The 24767-nt window shown below is 39.5% G+C and overlaps 1 protein-coding gene across 1 annotated transcript in view; it reads right to left on the bottom strand.

Annotated features, from left to right (window-relative positions):
* Positions 1–24767, bottom strand: part of TNIP3 (TNFAIP3 interacting protein 3) — a gene marked incomplete at both ends in the record, with an annotated part of 80736 nt that overhangs the window by 4993 nt on the left and 50976 nt on the right. The window contains 1 exon segment of the mRNA XM_080639141.1: positions 22725–22785. Coding sequence (XP_080495267.1) covers positions 22725–22785 — 61 coding nt within the window.

Raw genomic sequence — 24767 nt, 5'->3', positions numbered from 1 at the left:
AATAGGACATTCTGCTCCTGATAAAACCTTAGTGCAAAAGCAATAATTGCAATTTTTTGGGCCCATTTGAGGACTCGGTAAGTATTTTTCTGTGAAATACAGTAGATTGCAACTTACGTGGCAGGCAACACAAAGTGTTTTGAATAACTGATTTTGGGTTTATCTGATGACAACTGACTGAGAAGGATTTGCCTTCACACAGGACAGGCAAGTGGAGTCTGTAGCATCTTATTTCTTCCAGGCCACTGAAAAATCATGAAAAGTCAACCTCCTCCTCTACTTCTTCCTCCCTCAAGGTGAAGACCAGACTTCAGTGTCCTCAGCTCCCATTGCAAGACTGAGACTTCTCTCCTGGTTAACAGCAACAAGAAGAAAAAAAAATTACAAACTCTATGCAGCAGAAACACCCGAATCACCCTCATGACAACGTTTTTCCCAGAAGATCTCAAGCTGAGTGTTACATGAAGATGCTCAGAATTCTTAGCATTTTTATACATCTATGACCCAAAGCATTGCTGGATGCAGCGGGCATGGTGGTCTCTTGATAGGCTAGCCCGGAGTAAGTGTTGACCCATGTTTCTGAGTGCATTTAATCAGTAGATACCCATGATTCCTAGGAAATCAGAATATGCAGTTTACTTAATAAACAGAAAACAATGAGAAAGAAAGAGCAGAAGGGAAATTGTCAGTCATTGATCAGAGGACGCCATCGCCAGGAGAATCTGAAATATATTGGAGAGCTATGATTTTATTCTCCATAATCACTGGTAAACGAGGAAATGAACTCTTAACCTTTCTCCTCTGGGGAGCCCCAGGTTTCAACATTATCAATTTTCAAAGACAGTACTACAGGATGTAACAATACGAAAAGAGGTTAAATTAAACATGGTGCAACATCTGGCTACTGTAAAACTACAACTAGGCACCACATAGCACTTAAAGTATCCAGCTACATTAACCCCTTTTTTCTTATCCAAGCATATCCAATAGCACCCAGCAATTTGCAGTGATGTTTTGTGTGCTGGCATTTACTTACATAGAGTAGAGGAGAGCTTCAGGCAACACCAGTGGCATGGCAAGCTATATCTATATGGCAAGCTCTTCTAAAGGCATTACTGAAGGGAAACTCCTCCTACATGACTTAGAATAAAAGATCATCTGACTGTTTTTCGTCATACAAACTGTAAAATTCCATAGTATAAGGCGGTAGGCCTACTTCATGTGGTCTGAAACTAGAGGCCATTCAGTTTGAATGCATTTTCTCGTTGGTTGGTGGAGCTTTATGTAAATCTGATAGCAAGAGAGTCAAATTCAGCTTTACATTACCCCCAGGACAGCCCTGGTGCCACCGGGATGGCTACACTGCATTATGGAGAACAGAGGTGGGCTTCCATTATGCCTGGCTCATCAAAAGGTGAAATTAGTGATATTAATTCATTCTGCTTTTCATGAAGAACGTGGCTTATAACTACTTTATGCTGCACAGAACAGGGGCCATAACTCATCACTGCTCATACCACCCATGTTGAAGCATAACATCCTCATAGTTGGAGTGTTTACATTGCTCTCTGATATATTACTGTAGTAGTTTGTTTACATAAATAACAAACATGCTTCTAAAAATGTGTTTTTAAAAGCTTTTGAGGCACCAATCTGCATAGTTAACTGCATACCAAATTAGTGCTGGCAATAGCACATAGCTGGGCCTCTGAGTTCATGGATTACGTCTTTCAGAAAACTTCACAGACTAAGACATGCTTAATTCTGCTTTCTTTGCCACATTCTAAACTTTTATTAGCTTTTTTTTTATTAGCTTTTTTTAGGTAACTAAGTTTCAGGTTGAATAATTTTTCTTGTCACACCTCACTTGTGTATTTTTTTCTATCTAAATCACTAAGCAAGTTTTTCAGCGCTTTGATTTTATATGGGCTTAATAGCTAAGGGGTGTAATTATTATAATTAAATATGAGAAGCATACTAAGGGACAGAAAGATTTGAGGAAATGAGTGTGTCCTGGGTTCAGCAGCAGCAGTTTTTCTCCTTCTTAGTAGCTGGTGCAGCGCTGTGGTTTTGACTTTCAGCCTGGGAATAATACTGATAAAACCGATGTTTTCAGTTGCTGGTCAGAATGTTTACTCTGACCAAGGATTTTCTGAGTCTCATGCTCTGCCAGGGAGGAGGGGAAGCCGGGAGGAAGCAGGGACAGGACACCTGACCCAAACTAGCCAAAGAGGTATTCCATACCACAGCATGTCATGCCCAGGAGGTAGAACTGAGAGTGCCCGAAAGTGCTGGATCACAGCTTGGTGGGGGCGAGGTATCAGTCGGTGAGGTGTTGTATTCTCTTCCCTTGTTATTTCCTTTATCATTATTATTATTGGTGGTAGCAGTAGTGGTTTGTGTTATACCTCAGTTATTAAACTGTTCTTATCTCAACCCATGGGAGTTGCATTCTTTTGATTCTCCTCCCCATCCCTCCAGGAGCGGGAGGAAGAAAGGGTGGGGAGGAAAGTAGACTGCGTGATTCTAATTTATGGCCTGGGCTTAAACCACGACAGAGTGCTGAAACAAGAAAATTAAAACATCACTGAAAGCTTCAAGCACTTCTAGCTGCAAAAGTACATTTCCTTTTTCTGCACCTTCAGCATCGAACATTTCCTTTGAAAAGCAAGTGCTTGGGAAGCCAGGCTTGCTCTAGTCAGCACCGTTATGTGAAACAATCCAGTAAAAACGAGGTCTATGTCCTATTTTCCCAGCTTCTGCAGCTGCCTGCCGGAGCTTTATCCCTCAACCGAGAGCTCCATCTGGTGGGCTTTCCTGAAGCGCCGAAGTATCCATCTGGCCCTCCCGGTCCGAATTAAGGTGCCCCAACTCTACACAGGAATTTCACTCATACCTTACTTCAGAGGATCAAAGGATTGATTCTGGTCCTCAGGATCAAACCCGGAGTTACAAACCCCTCCAACGAGAACTGACAGGACCGGCTGTGTCAGAGAGAGACTCTTGACTTTCTATGCTCTAACCATAATCTATGGAACTGTCTTAAATGCTTTTTGCCATGCCAAGCCCTACAGCATCCCAGTACAACCAGTATCAGTCTTTACTGACGGAGTAAACAAGAAACACAGGGAGACCAAAAGCTACTTTAGTTTCCTGAAGAAAGGAACCTAACACCTCTGAGACATTTCCAAGGGTTCTATTTGGCCATGGCTGCCTGTACTGAAGGGCCTAAGCCTCCTGCTGCCAAGTATTACATCTGCAGATGTTTTGGATAGCCAGTGGCATCTCAAATGGCACTGGGTGACTGTCTTTAGACAACAAACTGAGCCAGGTGTGACTTTCTTCTGGTCACACAACAAACCAGTGACATGAGCTCTGATCCCTCAGCACCTTCTCCAGCTGTTGCACCTGGTTACATCAATGGGAGATAGCAGAGCTTAGGAAGAATGAAGTTCCCAAGTTTGCACTTTAGGATGTTACCATAGGTTTTAATCCCTCTTATTTAAACATCACATCCTGTTAAAGATATTTTGCTAAGTAGGATATCTATTTCAAAGATCTATAATTGTTTTCCATCTCCAGTGAATAGACAAAGACCAATACAGAAGATCTGAAGTTAACGGTAATAAATTGCATTAGCCAGGATATCAAAATTTAAAAACACACAAAATCAAAATGATATGGAACACAATTTACAAAGCTTAAACCCCAATATCTTAAATAACAGCAGAAATTTCTCTCTGACTAAAGCATACAGTATGTGGGAACCTACATAACTTGTCTGCCTTCAGAACACTCACTGTGTTGTCTCTGGTAAGAGCCTTCACAAATGAGGCAGGGTAGCAGTATTCATATGGCTATGTGAATGGCTTGCACATAGCCTCAGATGTGCTGTGTAGTCAACAAGCCCAACTAGTTTATCTGTTTTTTCATAGTATTCATATCTTGAGAGGAACAAAAGGCACAACAGAGACCCTTGTATAGTTTCCTTGTAGCTAAACACATCACAGCTATTGAAAAGAAGTTACTTGGGACTCCTGAGAAGTGCAAGGACTGCTTGTTAGAAGATGGGTAATTAACAAAAATAGTGCCAGAAGAGAAATAAATGTCTGTGTGTGGTCCTCAGGAAAGCCTATGTATGGGAGAGCTTGCCTCAGGACATTGAGGACTCTGTACAGATCAGCTTACCACCAAAACCTTAACGGCCAAGAAAGAATTCACAGAATACATTTATTGAATCTTTCCTCTATTTTTACACTACCAGCTGGAGGAATGCAGTGAGTCAACTAAAGCAGAGAGTCACAGTGGAAAGAGCACCCCTGAACTAAATGGCTAGAAATACTTTAGGGGTATTACTATTCCAAATGGAATTGTTTGCTTAAAGACAATTATTTTTTCTCAGCACCAGCTTTAAGGTGTTTTGTACAAGCCCAATTTCTTCTCTCACACTTCCACACAGAACCAGCATTTATTGTTTGTAAACACCACAAGCTTCTCTGCTGGAAGGCTCTGAGGAGCATTACTAAGACCACTGCTTAAAAAACTCTTATACTGAATATAAGATTTATGCAGGCAAAAATTTCACAACCTTCAAATTTCTTACTGGAATCTACTTTCTTCTGGGCCCATGGGAAGCCCTTGCCCATGAGAAGCCCTTCTTTTTTTCTTCCTCTTGGAAAAATAGGTCCCTTTGGCAAACAGGTACTCCCTAGGAGAGGAAAGTGCTCCATCACACTTTATTTGTACAGTGCTAACCAGCTAACACAGGCAGAGAGGGCAAAGTCATGCAAAGCCTTCACGTACAACTAACATTTGATGCTATCAGGTGTCCCAAGGACAAGTTCCCAAAAATAAGGACATTCTCTACCTTGCATCAAAGCATTTCAACTGCACCAACTTCAGCCTGGCATCAATAATAACATTTCAATTGATTCCATAAATTAGCTGCAAGCCCATCAGCTCATTTATCATGCACTAATATATAATGTTCTCCTACTTCACTGATAACTTTACAAATTTCTTCCAAATCGACCTAGGTCTGGATTATGACTTTTCTACATTTTATGTGCTTGTCTAATCTAGAGTCAGTAAAGCTCCTTGCCAGCATAACATCACACATGCAATTGTTTGAAGAATTTTATGATCAACAAAGCAGAGATGAGTCTGTACAGCAGTGATCCACAAGAGTCAGACGAAGTTCCCACTGATAAGAACATACAGGTTGGGCTCCATCTTCTGAACATGCCTTGGTTTTTATGCATACATACATGAATGAGCACATATATTACTGACATTTTATGTTCTTATTTCACTGTTCTCTTGACATACGATTTCATCAGTGAATAACTACCAAAAATAATAAAGCCTCGTTTCCCTAAATAGAGGCTTAATTTATATGAGGTTACACCATTTTGGTGTGCACTCCCCTTGTGAGACACCTTCAGAGCACTGAATGGAGTGTTCTTTCGCTGACACATCAGTCAACTGGAAACACTGAAAATAAACGTATCATGTTACATAAGTGTAACCTCAGGTAACCCTGCCTTGTGTTACATGACCATAATGGAAATAAAGACTGATCACTCTTACCCACCTATCTGCCTTTTATGGCTTTATCAGACAGCCTTTCGAAAGACGGTTTCCTATACTAAATGAAGAATATGAAACAAAATACTCTTAAAGAAACAATACATGTATCAGAAAAACGTCTGTATGGTCTGCAGTATAACTTCACAGTATAACCTCGCATGCCTAACTCTGCCAGATTCAGATCATTCAGCCAGCAATATCAAGAAAAACATCATGCTGACTCCATAATTATCTTTTACCCACCCACCTCTACAAAGCTCTGAAGCTGGCAAATGTGACATGGTCATATGGAAATGTTACAAAGTCGCTGGGAAGGCCTGGCAGACACATGCACGTACACAGCCAGCACAGCTTCATAAATACGGCTCTGTAGAAAACCAGTGAAAGAGCATGGACCTATTCCACCTGGGTCCCTTCCCCTCTGTGCAAGGGTAAGGCAGGGTCATACCTGTGTTTGGGAACTCCTAAAAGTAATCCACTCCCTGTAACTAAGAGCCTGTGCCTAGCACAACAGAAAACAGCTCTGTGAGGTGAGGGAATGGCCCAGAAAACCTTTCAAGAAGTTAGTTTTTATACTGTACTTTCTCACTACCAAGGAAAGGTGTTTAAATCACCAGGAGAGGGATTCTTTTCAGGTTTGTTTAAAATTATGTAATTTCAGATAAATCCAGCCTTCCTCTTGGCTGCAAGTACAGCTCTGCTGGAGAGGCACTGACCTTCTTCCTCCTTCTGAAACACCACATGTGGCAGGACAAAGAAGGCCAAAGAGAGGAAAGGTGTTGCCCACTACCCATCACTCCACTTCACAGAGGTGCACCATGAGCCTTTCTGCAGCTTGAGGGCAGAAAGCAGAAGGTGGCTTAGCTCTGGAGGCCTCTCATCCTCAAAAACCAGAAGTGGAACAATGCGCTTTTGTGAGCAGAATAGGCTGCTTTGGAGCCCAATTAAGCTGTTCGAGTAAACTCAAAGTACTCTTATAAAAGAGTGAATAAACATGAATGGAAATACTGTTTTTGCTCACCAGAATATAAACAGAAAGCTGGCACTACGAAAGCAATCATGGTGGCAGGAAGAAGACTGCCAGCCCTGAATACAACGCGTCATTAACACAGGCAAAGCTTCTTAGCCTGGGAAGACTTAAAAATTAGAGCTGAGGAAGCTTGAACTCCAGGTTGAAAAGAAATCTTCATTTTCCTTTACAACAACACTCTCCCCTCAGGACACAGCATACTGATTCTTGTTATGTGACCAGATTTAAGTGCTAGCAATCCTGCAAGATCTTTCCTAGACAAAAGAGCACATATATTTATATATTTAGCTCTTACACGCAAACCTCCATAACTGAACACTTATTTTCTATGCGTACAATATAAATATGCAATGACACATACCAGCATGCTCTGGGATGTGCTCACATGCACATGAATGTCATCACCTGCACGTACAGTCATTAGATCACCTGGAAGAACCCAAGCAGAATCAGCCTGGCTCTGCAGAACCCCACAGGGTTTCTGGGAACTGCAGAGGCAGAAAGCCTGCAGAATTTCATGGACTAATCTGTAGAAGTTTAAAGTAGCCTGAAGAATTTAATGGAGTTTTAGATGCCTGCAACTGAAATGTAATATTTCTAACAACAATTGACCAAGATGCATGGCATCGGCTTAGTAGTCATGAAACATGTCAGTGTTACACCCTATGAGCATACATAAATCAAGGTGCAATGTCTGTATCATTTTCTTCTCAGATGAAGAAAGGTTTACAGTCTTTGTAAGATTAAGCTATTCTAATACTGCTTATAAATAGTAGTGATGTTTACATACAGAAACTAAACAAAAATTTAGCATAATAGGCTGAATAACTCAGAACAAACAAGAAACCCATAAGGAATGTTCCTTCTTTATTACTATCCTCTCCCTCCCTGGTGCTACTCAGAGGTTTTTTTTCATTTGCCTTTCCCACATCTCTTATCTGTGCTTTCAGATAGAGAGAGCCTCACAACATAACTACAGCTTGAATGTTTGCATTCATCAAAGTGAAAATTTCTATTAATAGAAATTCAGTTATTTAGTAAAGTTTCTTGGCATCACTTTTCTAACTTCTCCTCCAAAGGGAATGTTACTTTCCAAAAACCTTCATTGACTCGAAAAAAACCAAATAGGTGGTTTGCTGTGACTCCAAAGTAAAGGACTTCAGAGGAACAAGCATGGAAAGCTGAGCCTGTGACAAGCATCTGTGGAACAGTAGGAAGTTATGGCAAGCTTTTGAATAGTAGCACTGTCTAAGGCTCCCCACGGGAATACTATTAAATTAACAGCACATTCACATTAATTTAAATAATTAAAATAATTAATTAAATTTTTTTTTCCCTTGTTGGTTTTTTGTTGTTGTTGTTTGTGTTGTTTTTTTTTTACCTCCCCCAGTTGCCCACAAGGTATCTTGTAATGTAGGACTGTGGTTCACAGAGGTCAGCCTGTAATGCAGTGGGTTTGATTTGGTGGTCAGGGTTTCTGGTTTTGCAGCTTTTTCTTAGGTGTGTTTCAAAGTCCTAAGCTACTAATTTATCAGGCAGAAATAGAAAAGCAGCTACAGTGCTCTGACTCAAACACACCCAAATCCTCAGGGAAGTCAGCTATCTCTTCATAAGTCATGAACAGTGAGATAAAAACATCACACACACGCTTTGAATTTTAATTGTCGCTATTAAGGATTAAGAACAATCCCTGTGAGCAACCAGTTTTGCTGGCATTACTGAGCCAGACTCAAGCTTGCTTTTAGTTAACCATAATGCAATATTCATGCCTCAAACCTGATTTTAGTGAGTTCCCTTCCCTTCTAGAGCATGTACATCACTGGAGGATCCAAGTTCCTTGTTTGGTATCCCCACGCTTACTAACTCTTGAAAACAGGGGAATTATAACTGGAAATAAAGTAATCCCTCCCTTGCTACTGCAAACGTAAGAGAACACTGTTCTATCATCTTGTAAGTGATTGGCTTTTCTTCTGTACAGTCATAATGTTCCTTCCTGAAAGAAGGCTGAAAATATGGGGAGATTAACTGCCCCCCAAAGCTGTTTTGGTGTCTAAACAGGTCATTTATGCAGAAAGAATTTTAATTGAAATATCCTGCTTTTTGGTGTTGATGACCATGGATTTTTGGTATCATAGCTACACAACAAGGATTGTTACTTCTGACACTTTATTTCTGCAGTTTCTATGCAGGATTATGACTGCAAAGGATAGCCTGCAAATTTGGCATTTGAAGAGAAAGAAGAAAAAAGAATTACAAAAAGACCAGCTCTTATTTCAAACTTTAGAAACATGCAGCTTTTTCCCAAATTTTAGTATAGGGAAATAATCTGGTTAGTGCCTTATGCCTAGACATAAGAAACAGTTTTAAGTGACTGCTATATTTAGTCAGAGATAGCTGGTTTTGTGAATAATTTCCAAAGGACCTACACATGTGTCAGCACTACAAGGGTAATGCTGTTGCCTTGAAAGGATTAACTTGGCATTTACATGACTAAGAGCTAAGATACAGGATGCCTGAACACAAGAAGGCACAAAATGAAAGCTTCCTCCAAGAAAATCAAAACATGTCCCTCTCTCCTCTGAACTAAACCAAATAATTGAGAATAACCAACCTGATGATGAAAATGCCAACAAAGGATCTTTACCTGTCATCAAAGCTCTAACTTTGCTCTTAGTCAGGTCATGTAATACAAGCATTAGCAGTACACATCCTGATTTCACTCCATGAGATTTCCATTCTCCCAGTCCTTTCCTTTGACAGTGAGAAGAGCCGCAGACCCTCCTAGGTCTGATACCCCTATTAGACCAACAACATTGCAAACTACAGTCTCAGTCTTGCAAGACCTTAATGCATACAGCAATCACCAGATTGCATCAGAAGCTGCACCCCATCACATGCCCTATGTGCTTGCACTCAAGCCCCACTCTAACCACCACCAGCCCATTCACAGTCAGTGGCCAGTGTGGACCTTTGGCTTTCACACAATCAGCCCTTGAACAGGAAGCACCTGGGTGTTACCCATTTATAGGGCAGGTGGAAGCAATGCTGTTGCTGCCGTAAGTGAAAACACAGCATTAGCCAGCATCCTGGCTCCTGGTGGGAAAGTGTTTTATTAATCAAAAAAATACTTTCCTCCTGTGGTGTCTTGCAGACCTTTAAACTTGCATCTGCAAAAATCAGAGAAATTCTTCAGCCATTCTCACAACAAAGTTAAAATACAGAAACCATTTTCAATACTTGAGGATTTTTCTTTTCCTAACAAGAGAGAGAACTTCTACCTGATTAGAAATACTCTCAACTCAGCACTGAGGGGTATGGGCAAAGCAGAATTTTCAGCTCCTTAAGGCAAGGCTGCATTGTCAGTCTAATATAGAGGGAAGAATAGGTGGAACTGGAGCACCTGATCTTGCTTGGCCAAAAGGTATTTTCATATGTCACCAGCTTTTTCTCATTCTATTCTAGACTATAGACAGGGAGAGAGGGGTGAAGACCAGAAATTTGGGGCATCTCATAATCCTAAGTACCCCAAAACATGTTGTCATGGAAAGTGAAATACTGACAGAGCAGTGACTGGTAGGTGGTTGGGAGTACGGTGTGGAGTCAACGAAGTGAAAGTCTTTGGGTGTGTGGAACCAGAGCTGAAAGGTATAGGGCATTATTTCCCTCCACAGCATTCACCAAGAATTTCTAGTTCTGCTATTTACATAATTCATTTCAACTCAGAGGAAAATATTTTCATTGATGACATGTTCTTACTATGAATCATGAGACTATATATAACAACATAACACACTGCATTGCAGTGGATCAATCCCTCTTAAGGGACTATAAAATGGCATTCCTTGCCAGTGGGTCTAGAAAACAAAGCCCTGACCTTCTCCTAGACACTATTTAAAGACAAGAACAGTATGCCAGAATTTGAAAGGCCATTGCAAGTTAAGAAGGTTTAGAAATCAATTATATGCAGAAGAGGTTGGGATGTGGGGTAAGAGGTGAGATTTGAAGGAAAACAGAAGTGTTTCTGACAGGCAGAAGCTGAAGACTCTGTAGTAGCAGCATCATTTTATATAAGACACAAAAGGCATGCTTTGAAAGGCAAGAGGAAAGACAAGAAACTTGGAGAGCCTGAGAGAGTGAAATGTTATGTGGGAAACAAATGAGAAATGAAGGTTTAGTATCTGGACAAGAAATCTAATGTCGATACAGTAAACGACAAAAATCTAGTGAAAGGCTCCAAGGTGGGAAGTAATATGATCCAGGATTTTGCTTGTAATCTAGTTATTCTTCCTTAGCTGTGATACCTAGCCTTTCTATCATAGGAGAGTGTAGGTGTGTATTTGGGGCACTTTATATGCTTTGCCTACGGCATTATCATGAACCCACTGGCTCCTGTACAGAGAGTTTCTGAGGCAATTATAACAGCTCCCAACTTTTACCAGCAATTTCAAAGTAACGATTTCTTCTTCTGAAAACAAATTACAGCCTGAGACTAAGGAGAGGAACTGTTTAGTGATTTATAAAGGCAGACAACTTATCACCAATGAAATCTTCATACCATGACACACATTATGTAAGTATTAGAGTATAAAGAAATATCCATAGGAATAGAATGGAATTAAGTATTGGTATAACTCAACAGTAGCACTTCATGTCTTCAGAGAAAGACAGTTTTAAAACAAGATACATTTTTGACAAGGCACAGGGCTTAAAATACCTGAGAAGTAAAACAGTGGTGAACCAAAACAGAAAGCTTCATGTCATAAAATGTTGATATCACATCTGCTAGCTCCACAAAAAAAAAAAAAAAAAAAAAAAAAAAGGAGGAGGTGGGGAAGGAAGAAGAAAGGATGGGACAAAAATTCATCAAAAGACCCCAAGCTTTTGAGTACCTTGTTTGTGTTAATGACTCCATGAATTCAAATGTGCTCCTATTTTAATGTTGGATAATTATTGTTATGGTAATCAAAACATCATTTAGTCAACCCAGCACGGTGTGTTGAAAATAATGTAAAATAATATTGTAAGCAGATAATATACCTTGACGAAAACTTGCTCTCATTCACAGAAATGAACCTTTCTCCACAGCATGTTTAGTACATAACACTGCAACCAAATGGAAGAAGTTCAGTTCAGAAGAAAAGTCTACAGAAAGAGAAACACAAGCCAAAACATACATAATAAGTTCTCTAGAATCTGTTATTTAATATAATTTTGTCTGTTTATCAGATTTTACAACTCACCATTCAGAATATGTATAAACTTGCATCAACACATGTGCTCCCACCAGAAATAATAAAAGGTTTTCCAAGGGCTGTGCAAGCCATGCCTGGACCCCCATCATTTTAACACACTGAGTAATCACCTTCATTATGGACCAGTTCCTTATCACATTCCTAAAAGTTTGTCACCTTGTGAGCATTTTTACTATGACAGTCAAGTCCTTAGAGCATGGTCACATAGGAGTACAAGTCAAGCACTCCTTATACATCTCATCAGATGGCAGACTGGCCAGCACAGAAGACACGTAAGTCTTTCTGCTAGATAAGTGAAAACATCCGCTTAAACTGCTGAAAAGTTTTGACAGAGAAATGCTTTATGCTTGCCTTGTTTCCCCAAGCCACTGTGAGTGAGGAAATAGCAGGGACACAAACCATGGGTGCAGCTCATTACTGCTGTTACAAGTTTGGGTATTCAAATAAATGCCTGGTCTGGTATGAAAAGAAAGTTACTCTCTGTGTATTAATTGCTCCTTTTATAACGTGCATATGAATTCCAATATTCCCAAACCCTGACTGGTTCCTACCAGAAAAGAAAGAAAAAAAAGAGAAGGCCTTTCACAAACACATTAGCCCTTACTGTGAATTTGATCCGCTCACCAGTAATACACAAAAATATCAGAAAAAGCTACATAGAATGAATCTGTTTGGAAAATAAAATATGCAGCAAAGACTGGGAAATGCCAGAAGGCTTCTTTAAAAGGTCAGAGAAAGAACTGGTAGTGCAAATAACCAGTTTCAGCTAAGCTCAAGGGAGGAAAAATGCCTGTTATGAGTACTCTGTTTAATTTTAACTAAAATAACTCACCCCCTCAAACTTGTCTGGGTCACTGCAGAGGGTGTATCCTTTGGGGGTGTTTGAGTCTGACAATGTTAATTCAAATAGATGACAGCACCTGCATTTGGGAAACATACTTCATTACAAGAAAATCAAGAGGAAAATATACTGTACAGGTGTTATATATGCATTTTAAAAGATAAAAATTCTCTATCATATAATACAAAGCATACCCCACACTTAGCATGATTAGGATCTGTGTGTGTCAAAATTTATGGTCCTGTGCCTAAGCCAGCCAAACATTAAAAGCCTGTGACTAAACAGAGAGAAAGAAAGATAAACCTGTAAACTCTATTTTCTTACTGTGAAAGACTCATGTTAAATCATCCGCTGGGCCAAATAGTGCTTGCACAAGTTGACAGATAGTGAGTTAAGCGCCACAAATGGAAGGCGCCAAACTTCGCAGCAAGTTGTGGAAAACAGTGGAAATGAATGAGATGGGGATTTGTTGCCTCCCACACCAATCACACAGAAGCTCGTCTGTTTTGAGGATTCATGACATATTTGAGTGCAGGGTGCTCTGCCCACAGCATGGATCACCTGCTGAGAACTCACATTGAATTAGGTTATATTATAATTGGATTTTCCAAAGGCACCACATTAGCATTTTCCATGATCTCACACTTATTAGCCAAATCACTAATCAGGAATACCGCAGTTATATTGTCTGCTGGTTAAACTATCTGCTGCTATATTGTCTTTAAGCCAGCTCTGAATTCATGCAGAGATAAAAACTCCTCTCTCTCTAACAGAGACTTGGGAGTTTATTCTGCAGCTGATGTTGCAGTCAGACTCTAATTTTCAATAGTTCATGAAAAAAAAAACTCTCTCCAGGGGCCGCTTCACTCACTGCTTTGGTTGTGTTTTTTCTTAGTCCATAAAGTGAGGAGTGTCATTTCTTTGATCAGTGTAGGCAAAAAGCAGCACCGTTGTAAAATATAACAGAAAAATCCTTTCCCATGGACTGTTCCCCATCGTGTCAAAAATCAAATGCTGAATGTATTTAACCCTGTAAGGTTTTTATTTTTATTTGTAGGCCTTTGTATATTGATGGGAATGGAAATACCTGTTCTAAAAGCAAAAATGACACATGCAGACAATCTCGTAACTGATGACTCAATCTTTGCACAGTTCCAATAGAGGTTTGTGTGGGAACTTCAATTCATATTAACTACTTCTGAGTGATAAGGAAAGTACACACAACATCTCATGCAGCCTTATGATGCAAAAATCTCAGTTCCTTCTTTCAGGTGGGATTCCAGCAGGTTCAGGTACCTGTCTAGTAACAGTTGCCCTCATAAAAGTCTGAAGGGAAGAGACAATCTTGCAAGTAGATTATAAAGTAATGTTTGCTGAACACTTACTCACTACAATTTTCTAAAAAGTTCCGTTGCCTAAATACAATTTAATTTTAAAAGTCAAGTTTTATTCTCAGATAGAGGTTACACAGCAATGTTCAGATTCATTACAAGAATTATTTAGAAATATAAAGCCACTTTCACTGAGAAGATAAACCCATTAAATATTTCTACTTAAATTCTTCTGATATAAGTAAGTACACACACACACACAAAAATCTGAACACATTTTTCATGTCATTGTGGATCCAAAACAAAAGGAGAGCTGGGCTTGACTGAAAAAGGGGAGCAGGCACCTTCCACCTGGCCTTGCCATCAGTGCTACCTTGCTGATAATCACACAAACATGTTGAAACAGTGAAGTAGATTTCCTTTTTACCAAACAACTAAGGAAAAGGACACAGAATTCAAGATGGTATGTCAACAAATCATTCTCTGGAATCCTATAAGAAAAGGCTAATTCACAAACAAAAAAGTATCACAACACTATTATTTGGCTTATAAACTCTTGAATTCAAACCAGATGTGACAGTCTCTGAATCCCCAGCAACAGCCGCATCTTTTCTCATAAGGGTTTTTAACAGATTCTCATAGACAGCACAAACAGCATCTTCAGAACAAAGGGCAATAACACTTCCCAGCAGAGTATAACTGGATCCTGAATATCACAAGCCTTTATGATCTGCTTTTCTATTGTCCTTGCAGGGATTTCATCTGGCATAAATAACATGCACTGAAGAGATAAGTAGCTAGGGGCAAAAAAAACCCAGAACAAAACAGAATAATTAAGCTGCAAGACTAGCTCTCAGCCTTTGGTCTACACTTCTCCAGGTCATAGGCTGTCACTGATGGTCTCCCTTCTCCAAGGATGAATCTGCAAAAGTAAATTGATGCAAATTATTTTGACATGGGGAAACATAACTCTCTTATGATTAATTTCCCTCTATTCCTCATGCATACACTCCCCTCCCCCTTCCCTAGAGCCAAAACCGTACATCATTACAAGTCTGTAAACAATCCAATACAAATGGCAGTGTGAAGAAGCAAAAGAGTAGGGCTATCACAAAGTGTCTGTCTATCAACTTCCATCTAGTCCTAACTGTTGAGAAAGATCAAACAGCAGGATCTAATAGCTTGAAGTCCCTATGTAAAATCTTTCTAGACCTCTAAAAAGAGAAGTGACCATCAGCAGTGCTTATAGGTATACGTTAGCACTATGTGTGCACAAGAGAGTAGATAAGTACAACAGAGGGAACAATTAGGTGGTAGTATCTATGGCTAAGTAAGTGTCTGTGGTTCAAAGATGTGTTTGATAGTAACTTGAGCTAGAAGGAAATATTCTATTGCTAGTGTAACACATACTTCCCGAAGTTTTGAAAGATTCTAAAAATTCTGTAACATCCCTAGTAGCACACACACAAGTGCACACAGTATTTCACTTAGGAGAGAAACATTAAGAGTGAAATATTTTCAGCAGGGTTTTGAATTCACCAAGGAGATTTGCTCTGCAGCTGCTACAAAGTAACTCCATAATTCACTTCCAAACCCACAGTGCTGATGATATCCAAATGTACGTGAAAGAAAAACTTGATCCGAAGGGTCTACGTTTGTGTTGTGAATCATTGATTTTGATGACACTTTCCTTGCTGGTATTAACAGCATTGGTGTTATTTGTTCAAAAAGCCAAGAAGAGCAACAATTAGCAGATTAGTTCTTTGTGCAAAGTAGATAAATACAGATATTTGTGTGTTCATTCCACCGCATGCTATTGGCCTCTGTAACAACAAAGATGGTGGAACAAAACTTCTCTTGCAAGAAACATGATTCCAAGCTTCACATCAAATGTTGGTATTCATATAAAAATACAATTTGGAAAAGAGAGGACTTTGATATTCAAACACCTCAGGCAGCTACACAGTGTGGGTTTCGTTCAATTATTTTTGTTCCTCCCAAGTCCCAGTGGGACACACTGAGGTCGCCCTGCTTATGCCAAGATGCTTTTGGCTCCTAAAGTTCTTGCCCAGCTGGCACAAATTTGCAGATACTGCAGTATTGTGGGCACCATCTGCCAGAGAAGAAAGGCAAACATCATAGAACACCCAGCTCCCAAAATCAAAGAGTTTCTCTTGCCTAGGATAGCATTAACCATTCAGAAAATTTGGATATTTTGCACCGTAAGCAGGCTTCAGAGCCCAGCACAGAGTACTTTTACTCTTAAAACACAAAAAACATGCAAAGGAAGGTGGAAATGGCATGGCATGAATTTTTACATCACTTCCTTAAATGATCAATGAGGAGCTAAGGATATTGCCAGCTAGCAGATGGATGTTTCATCAAGTCATCAGGAGAGAGAATGATTTAATGAAAACAGCTACCACATCACCTATCACCAGAAGACCGCCACCGACAACCCCTTTCAAGCAAGTTCTCTTAAATGCCTTGATTCTTCCTATGTTTCATGCCCAAAGGAAAAAAATGCCAGTGTGCATGAAGCCGTTTAAAATCTAACAGGTACTGAATGATGAAACCTGAAATGTTGTTTCATAGAAATAAAATTATCAAATCATGCATCTGTTTAAATTATTTTTAATATTCCTCTTCATATCAGACTTTTCTGCCCGGTACTCTGAAAAATGACAACACATTCTGTGATCTTTAGCTCAGGTTGGCTTTTAAAAGCAATACCTTTGTAAAAAAGGCAACTTCTCATTTCTGGAGTCAAAAATTAAAGGTGTGCTAATGGCCCTTTTGTTACAGGGCAGTAGCAGAAATCAAATTGTATCAGAAAAAAAACCTGAAAATAATTACATTTCCGTTCGCAGTAGGGATCGCAAGCTGCTAATTAAGTCTGGCTTGACTAGTTGGGAGCATTGATAATTTCTAATGCAATGTATGCACTGAGGACAGGCTACTATCAAAAATGTTTAGAGCCTGCGAGTTTTTCCAGGAAAATTGACATGTCAGTTAATTTTATTTATTTTTTCCTGTCTGGTTTGCATTGAGTACCTCCACAAATCCTTTTTTCAGTTTTTCATTCCCCCCCCAACCCCGTGCTCCCTACAGATGTCATTATTTTCAGTGGAAAACCCCACACTTCTCCCTCCTCTTCTTCCAATTAGCTGTAATTGCAACAACATCAGCAGCAAAGTAGGTACCTTGAGGGCAAAAATCTGGAAAGCAGCAGAGTGTGGAAAAAAACAAGAGATGCTGTTAGAATGAAAGCAAGTGGACACATCCTGCTGCTTCATGTGCTCATCTGGGCATCCTTAGGGCTTTGCAGGTTTTCCCTAGGCATGCCTAGAAAGGTGGTGACCAGCTGCTCTTGCCTCCCCCACAACCCTCCAGAGCTACCCCTTGAACTGAGAGGTAAGGGAAAGGCTGCATTTCAGCTTCTCCTTGTGCCTCTTAAGCATATGCCTTCAAGCATATGCCAGCCTGGCATAACTGGATCCAAAGTAAAACCATGCAGTTTAGGTCAAGAAAATCTGGTAGTTCTGATGGAGTAACTGTGGTTCTTAAATACATATACCAAGAATCTCTCTGCCAAGAAAACAAATACACTAAAATTCATTTTGGAAGTGAAAAAGGCAACACATGCCAGCAGTTCTGGCATGCAAAAGGCTTCTTGCTTTGAGTAGACTTTGAGCAATAAACCTCTTTTGCAGAGAATTTTTTATTAAAAATAAAATTCAGGGAATTTTATTCAGGGAAAATCTCCAAAATGAATCTTTTTTTAAACTGTCTTTTCAATTATGCACAGTTGGATAAGGAAGGAAGTCAACAGTGCTTGCCAAATAAAGTGACATTAAGTACATTTGCTGGAAATCTATCAGCCTTGCTTCTTAAAAAGAAAACAAGAAACAGAAAAAATACAAACCAAAACAAACAACCAAACCCCCCCAACCAAGAACAAAAATATCAGAAACCAGTTCCAGGAATGTTGAGTGACAGAGCGTGAAGAGACTTAGGAGCTAAGGTCCCTCTGAAGGCAGTGTTGCTGGTCAAACAAGGCTAAGCTGGAGGAATTTGAACAGAGTTTAGGACTAGGCTTTTTGCACTGCAAAGTACCTGGGGAAGGACCAGCCTAGAGGCTGGCAGGAAGAAGGATCTTGCTACAGTAATACAGCCTCTCATCTCATCATCTTTTTCCTTAACCTCTACCTGTCTCCTATAGCTTACCTTTCCACATTGCCTCTCTCTATTGTGATTTTCAAGGAAACACCTTTTCTGGTTTTGGAAGCCTCCTGATTTCCTCTAGTCATGCTTTGCAGATGGGCGGTTGCCCTTTGAAGACTACCTGAGCAGTCTTTCCCTGGCAGCTTATTCTCTGTTGCAGCCCACCTAAGGAGCATGGCTGAACACAAAATGTTCCTACCCATCTCTTCACCCTGCTGCTTTCAGCTGAAGGGTTTCATGCTTCAGAAAATATGAAGAAATACTTGTGACAGACAAGTTGAATTCTGGTATGAGTTATCTGAGTTTTCAAGCAGTTTAACAAGAGATGTAACATGAAACTTTCTGGAAACAAATGGGAAGAAAATGCTAGTAAAGTCATGCCAATAAACCTGAACACGGCCCACACCCTCCTGTTCGCAAACCATCTGCTCAATATTTTTGGATTCAGTTCAGCAACCAGTGGTGGTGTGGAAAACTGAGCTCTTAATGAGACAGCAGCATGAAAAGCAGGACAGGAACTGGGTTAAACCCTTATCTTCCCGTGGCCATGCAGACATACAGATGGCAGGCAACTGCATGCTGCCTGGCGTGAAAGCCACCCCAAACTTTGGGCATGCCTCTAGTAACTTCTGCACTGTGAATATACAAGGGTGGGGAATACACCAACTCACTAAACACATTATCAAGGACAGAAATTTTTTCTCCCCCATCCAAAATACAATTGGAGAATTGTATTTTACATGGTAAGTAATTCTTCACTGTCCCATGCAAACCCTGGCAGGTCAAAGTGGTTTCCATGCTTACTGACAGAGTTCACTCCAGGCTGAGGTTTTTAACCTATGAAGTCTACTGAAATCATTTCTAGGGTCCCAAAGCCAGAGGGGCTCAAATGGTTCTTTGTTAACTTTTAAGTAAACACTCTAAAGCCAGAGACATGCTTTTAAAAACAAGTTGAGTGGCTTGGGCTCAGGGGAATCATCAGCTTCTGGTTAAAGAAGGCAATTCAATGACTGTGGGCAACTGTGGACAAATAATAATAATAAAAAAAATCATTGACAAAATAATTCAAATCTTGAGTACTCAGTCAGAGAGGTAGATCACTAACAGAGAGGTAGATCACTGAAACCAACTTGTCATGCTCTTTTCAATAGTATTAAATCCTTAAATGATCCCTAGATGCTCTAGCTGCAAAATACAGAGACATATAGATTACTTCATCAGCAAGAAGCGTAGGGTAGCTCTGAGGTGCTTTAGTCAAAGAACCGAGGACTGCTCAGCACATCGCTGAACTTAACTGACAAATTTCTTGGGAAAGAGGGAGCTGATGTATACTGATTAAGTAATGAGTGGCGTTCACTAGTCCAAACTCTGAACAGACACACAAGGATGAGGTTTTTGCATGAAGCCATACTTCATAGCTGTAATCCTGGCAGCTCCCTTCAGCCTCACTCTCAATAAAGCTAAATTACAAGGATTTCATTTAGCTAATTACCACTGTCTTGCTACTGTGGAACATCTCTTGGCCTTTCAGATTTTGGAAAGAAAGGCTAAATGCACAAAAGAAGAGAGGTTTTTTTGAGCTTCCTTTTTTTTTCCTCATTTTGCCCCCCCTATTTCTCTCATCCTTCTTGTATTCTGATGAAGCTACTTCCTAATTAGAAAGGCTAATTAGAAAAGCTAATTAGAAAGGGCTCAAATCAAGAAGTGCCAGATCTAAACCACCACACTTTGCTTCACAGACTTGAGAATAAGCGATAGTCTGCCAACTACCAAAACACAGAACTGTGGGGAAAACAGTAGACTGGAGCAGAAACTTTAGAAAATAGATCAAATTTCTGTAGCAATTAAAAAAAAATAGATTCAGTGATTATTCTATTTTTGTAGATACAGGCAAAGAGATGTTTCTTACAGAAAATAGACAAACCAGACTTCACAGAGACAGCAGTCCTTTAAGACGGCCTTTTTCAGCTCACAGGTGCAGCTAAAAAAAGTGGTGTCTCTTACAAGACACCATACAGGTAAGAGTTACACAAGCAGTAGAAAGCATGAGATTACAGAAGGACCTGGTTACAGAAGGACCTGGAGAACTTAAATCACATGGTACTTTGGTACCTGGGTGCAAATAACTTCTTAACAAAGGAGGGGAGAGAGAGAAGAAAACACAATCTAGATATATCTACACAAAAATACAGGAAAAAAAAAAGTAATTCCTCCTTGGAGTCAATATGCCTTTGCAGTCCCAATGACGTTATAACAGGCTAGTTAGAGTTGATGTAGAGGCTCTCATAGATTTCACACATCTTTAGAACAGGCTTTTTTTGATGGTATATTGTAAAAAATATCAGTTTCCTGATTCATTTCACTTGTGCTCAGCCCTGAAGTTACCATCTGTATTTTGTAATTATTCTTCAAGAAAAAATAACCAGTGTCAAAGGAAAATTTGTTAGGGAAAACTTAAGGGTTTTCCCTAGGAACATCAATCTACTGAAATAGCATTCCTACAGGAAACTGCTTCATGCTTGAAGGTTGTTGCACTGCTGTTTTGTTTTTCTATAATGAAGCCCTATCTCAGAAGTGATAAGATTTATTGGCCAGTTTATCACCTAAAGAGGAAATGAAAGATGAGAAATGAGACTCTGGAACACTGCTGTACATAGTAGCTCATTTAAACCCACCAATGTAATTAGCACTTGTACAAAACAGAACAAAGAAGTTGGAACATCAAGAATACTTTCATCGTATATTCTGGAGTTTTTATCTTTGAAACCTTTCTCAAAATACTTCAATGTGAATTTAATATATGTGACTATATAAAATATATAAACTGCCTTTTAATTGATGGTAGAACTTCGAATTCTTCGTGACCAATGGCTAATAAAAGAATCTTTGTTTTATCAGCAAAGAGACTTGAAGATGTTAAAGCAGACAACCTACACAGTGCTGTGATGGGACTCATTGAGAATTATTCTTTATGGGGACTGAAATAAAAAGGAAAGGAAAGCCTCCAAGTGTCCTACCCACTGTCCCATTGAGAGGAGGTGTTTAGGTGTTCTAGACAAGGAACAGCAATAGAAAGAGCAGAATTTGAAGGAAAAAAAGAAAAAAAGAAGAAGTCATATAATCAAGCAGGGTAAAAGAACTCTCTTCAGATCCCCTAAGTGTGTACTGCCCTGGACCACAGCTGCAGCTGGTGGCCGGACTTGTTTCATTCAGTGTTATAAACATCCTCCCTGTATTCTCTGGTGCAATAAATCACTTAAAGCGGGAGGAACTATAAAATTAATCTCCTCTCCTGTCTCACAGTCACAGCACTACTTTCCCTACGACCACATCAGAACCCTCCAGTCACCATGTAATTATGGGAAGCTCATTCTTCATTTCAGCAAGTTATGTTTCCACCCTACCCTCTCTTCAGTGCAAATGTGGACAACAATAAATAATGTAATAGTTCTTCTGTAGCCATCATCTTCTTCTAGACGTTACAAAAAAGCTTTTGGTGATGAGTCCCTGCCATCCCATATGGTATCCAATCACACTGTAAAGTGTCAGACACATGAAGCACACGTTCCTGCAGTGCACACCAGCAAACTTGACTGATCCTCCTGCAGCACAGGATGATCATCTGAGATGGAATCTCTACAAAAGGGCCAGAAGTGAGAACAGAGCTAACCATGAAACCTTAGGTGCCAAAATTCTCAACCACTTTTGAGAGAAAAGGGGCATTTTAAGGCAGTTTCTGAAGGAGAAGATCTGGAGGAGCAGATTCCCAGACAGAACGATGTCACTTCTTCCTTGTACGCTCTGGCATCCATCTTTTGAGCAGTCTAAACCAAGTACTTTGAAACACCCGGGAACTTGGCATGATTTTAAGTCCAGGTACAAATACTAAATACTCCTGATTTCCAAAAGGTAATTTTCACCAGCACCTTGAAAGCTAATTAACTTTTTCCATTTACATGATTTTAGCTTTCAGACCCAGCACCTTGAAGTATCAGATCAGATCAAGAATACAAATGGGCATTTTGCCTTTAAAGTGAAACAACATCCTAAAGTCTGAACTTTATTACCAAGGACTTCTAAAATCTGCCCCATCATGGCCCCCCAGTTTCAGCACACCATTAAATTTCGTCTAAGCTGGAGCAACAGAAGCTCTAAGGACAACTTTGAGGATATCTTTTCTTTAGGACTGTTACAGGGTGTCTAATGAGGCAAATGTGTGATCCTATAATGTGTAATAGAGACATTTTACAAATCACAACAAAGCTGAAAGCAGTCATGTAGATGGTACTACATTATAAACCTCACCTGTGTTCCACATACACCAACCTCAGCTCTCTAATGCAAAGCTGTCACATATACACTCAATAGATTAATAAGGAAATTAACTCTACATCCCTCAAAGACCTCCATTTTAAAAAAGTACTTTTAAAATATGTTCTGTACAGCTGTTGTCTTACCATTTGCCTTGTGCTGTGCATCTGGTGGAAACTGGTCAGTAACATACCACTGATAGTCTGGCTGCACAGAACAATAGAACATTATTACAGCAATATGGACTTCATAGACACTTCAAACAAAATAATAGTGACATGATAAAAATATAATTGTGCTGTGAAGTTTTTTTTGTTAGTTATACAGAAGTAGTTTACAAAAAGGAACCTTATATTTAGCTTTATATTTCCACTGCTTTCACTTTCAGCTTGCTTGTTTTTTTTATGACATGTGGCTTAGATGCTGCACTCATTTGAAATATTGGTGTAAACATTTCTAGATCCCACAAACCAAAAGAAATGCTAACAGAACCAAATCAGATTTTAAAAGGGCTAAAGAACAAAGTGCACCACAATATACCAGTAGGCATCACATTCTCTGTACTAAAGAACGCCTGGAGAAACCTGGTACACATCGACTTGACAGGTGAAGCTGTTCTAGTCTGAATACGTGCAACATCTGTAACATGTTTCAGTGTGACAGGAATAACCCATTTAATAAAGTTCTCTCCCCTTCTCCCTTCCTCACAGGTTAGCATTAGCCTTACTATAACATTGGCTGTTATCAAATAACTTCTTGAAAATACTATGGGGTGGGAAAAAATCCTGTCTTATAAAATGAAATATTGGGAAGGTTATATCCAGGCAAACATAGTTTTGTCCAGGGAAATCCTGGAAAAAAGAATTACTGCATTGTAGTTCATACCACACACTGTGGTAAATGAATAGCAAATTGCTAGAGAAAATGATTTTGGGACCAGACATTTCAGTTGAAGCTGTATTAAGCTGTCTATCTAGTTTAAGTAGTATATGCAAACTTGTCAAATTCCACATAATTACTGCTTGAAATTAGTTAAACTGGGAAAACAAGTCCTGTTTTGCAGAAATTGCCCTGATAAAATCCTGAGTGATCCCAAGGAGACTCTTACAGATTTCGACTTACAGGGAGGAAATCTCATAGACCTCTAAAGAAGTTTTGCCTAAATTAAGACGGCAGGATGAAGCTCTAGATACAGAAAACAGGTTTACCTGTTTTTTTGCTGTCACTTGTAGTTACACAGCAGTAATTGCTCTCATACTTTTCCTCCATCAGGAAAAAAGGAGCTATCCTATTTTCACGTAAATTATAGCATGCATGGGAATTATTAACTAATTCTGTGCTTGTTGACAACCAAAATAGGCTTTCATAAAAAGCAAGATTGCTTTTCTCTAAGCACAGATAGTTTTTCCACTGATTGCTCAAAATACACTTACTTGCATTGCTTTTTTTGAGTTTCTGTTGAATTTTCTGTTCTCTGATCTATTCATCTCCTGCATAACTATTGAGTTTCAGAAACAAGAGGTATTTCACGTCAGACTAAACATAATGTTTCTACTAACAATACAAAAATAATCAAAAGGTGCAAGATATAAAACGAAAGAAAAAGCAAAAGCACAGACTAAACACACAGGATTACATACATTAACTCAGGACACATTAAATTCTAACACCTTTCTTCGTTGCTAACAAATTGCTCAGGAAGGTATCAAGAGTCCAGAGCAGCGAAGCTGCAGTCACACAGACAAAGAAACTCAAAGAAAACCCAGAATGAAACTGGGAGATACAAAGGAACCAGTCAAACTGACCCCAGTGCTCCGGCAGGAATGGCAAAGTTTTAAACCCAGTGATCCCTTGAAGAATTAGAAACGCAGATGATGAAAATTCAGGGAGAAGAGCCAAAATAATTTGGGACAGTGTCCAAATTGCAGTGAAAAATATTCTGCAATACTTCCTACTCTGATAAGCAGGGCGATAAGCACACTCCTGAAGCATAGCTATGACTCATTTGACCACAGCTTTTCAGCTGGATTTCTCTAGTCTAAAAGCCTTATGTATGTGTTGCAAAAATTCAGCTATAATTTCTCAAATAATGAGCATCTTTCCATATGTGAGAGCTTTACAGCCAGAACCAGATCCTGCATATTTAAAATGATATTCACTGTGTTTAAATGCCTTCTCACTACATTTGA

Source organism: Psittacula echo (assembly GCF_963264785.1).
Source record: "Psittacula echo genome assembly, chromosome: 1".
In the NCBI taxonomy this organism is placed as follows: domain Eukaryota; kingdom Metazoa; phylum Chordata; class Aves; order Psittaciformes; family Psittacidae; genus Psittacula; species Psittacula echo.
Note: the sequence above shows the minus strand (reverse complement) of the source record. Positions and strands in the feature narration are given on the sequence as shown.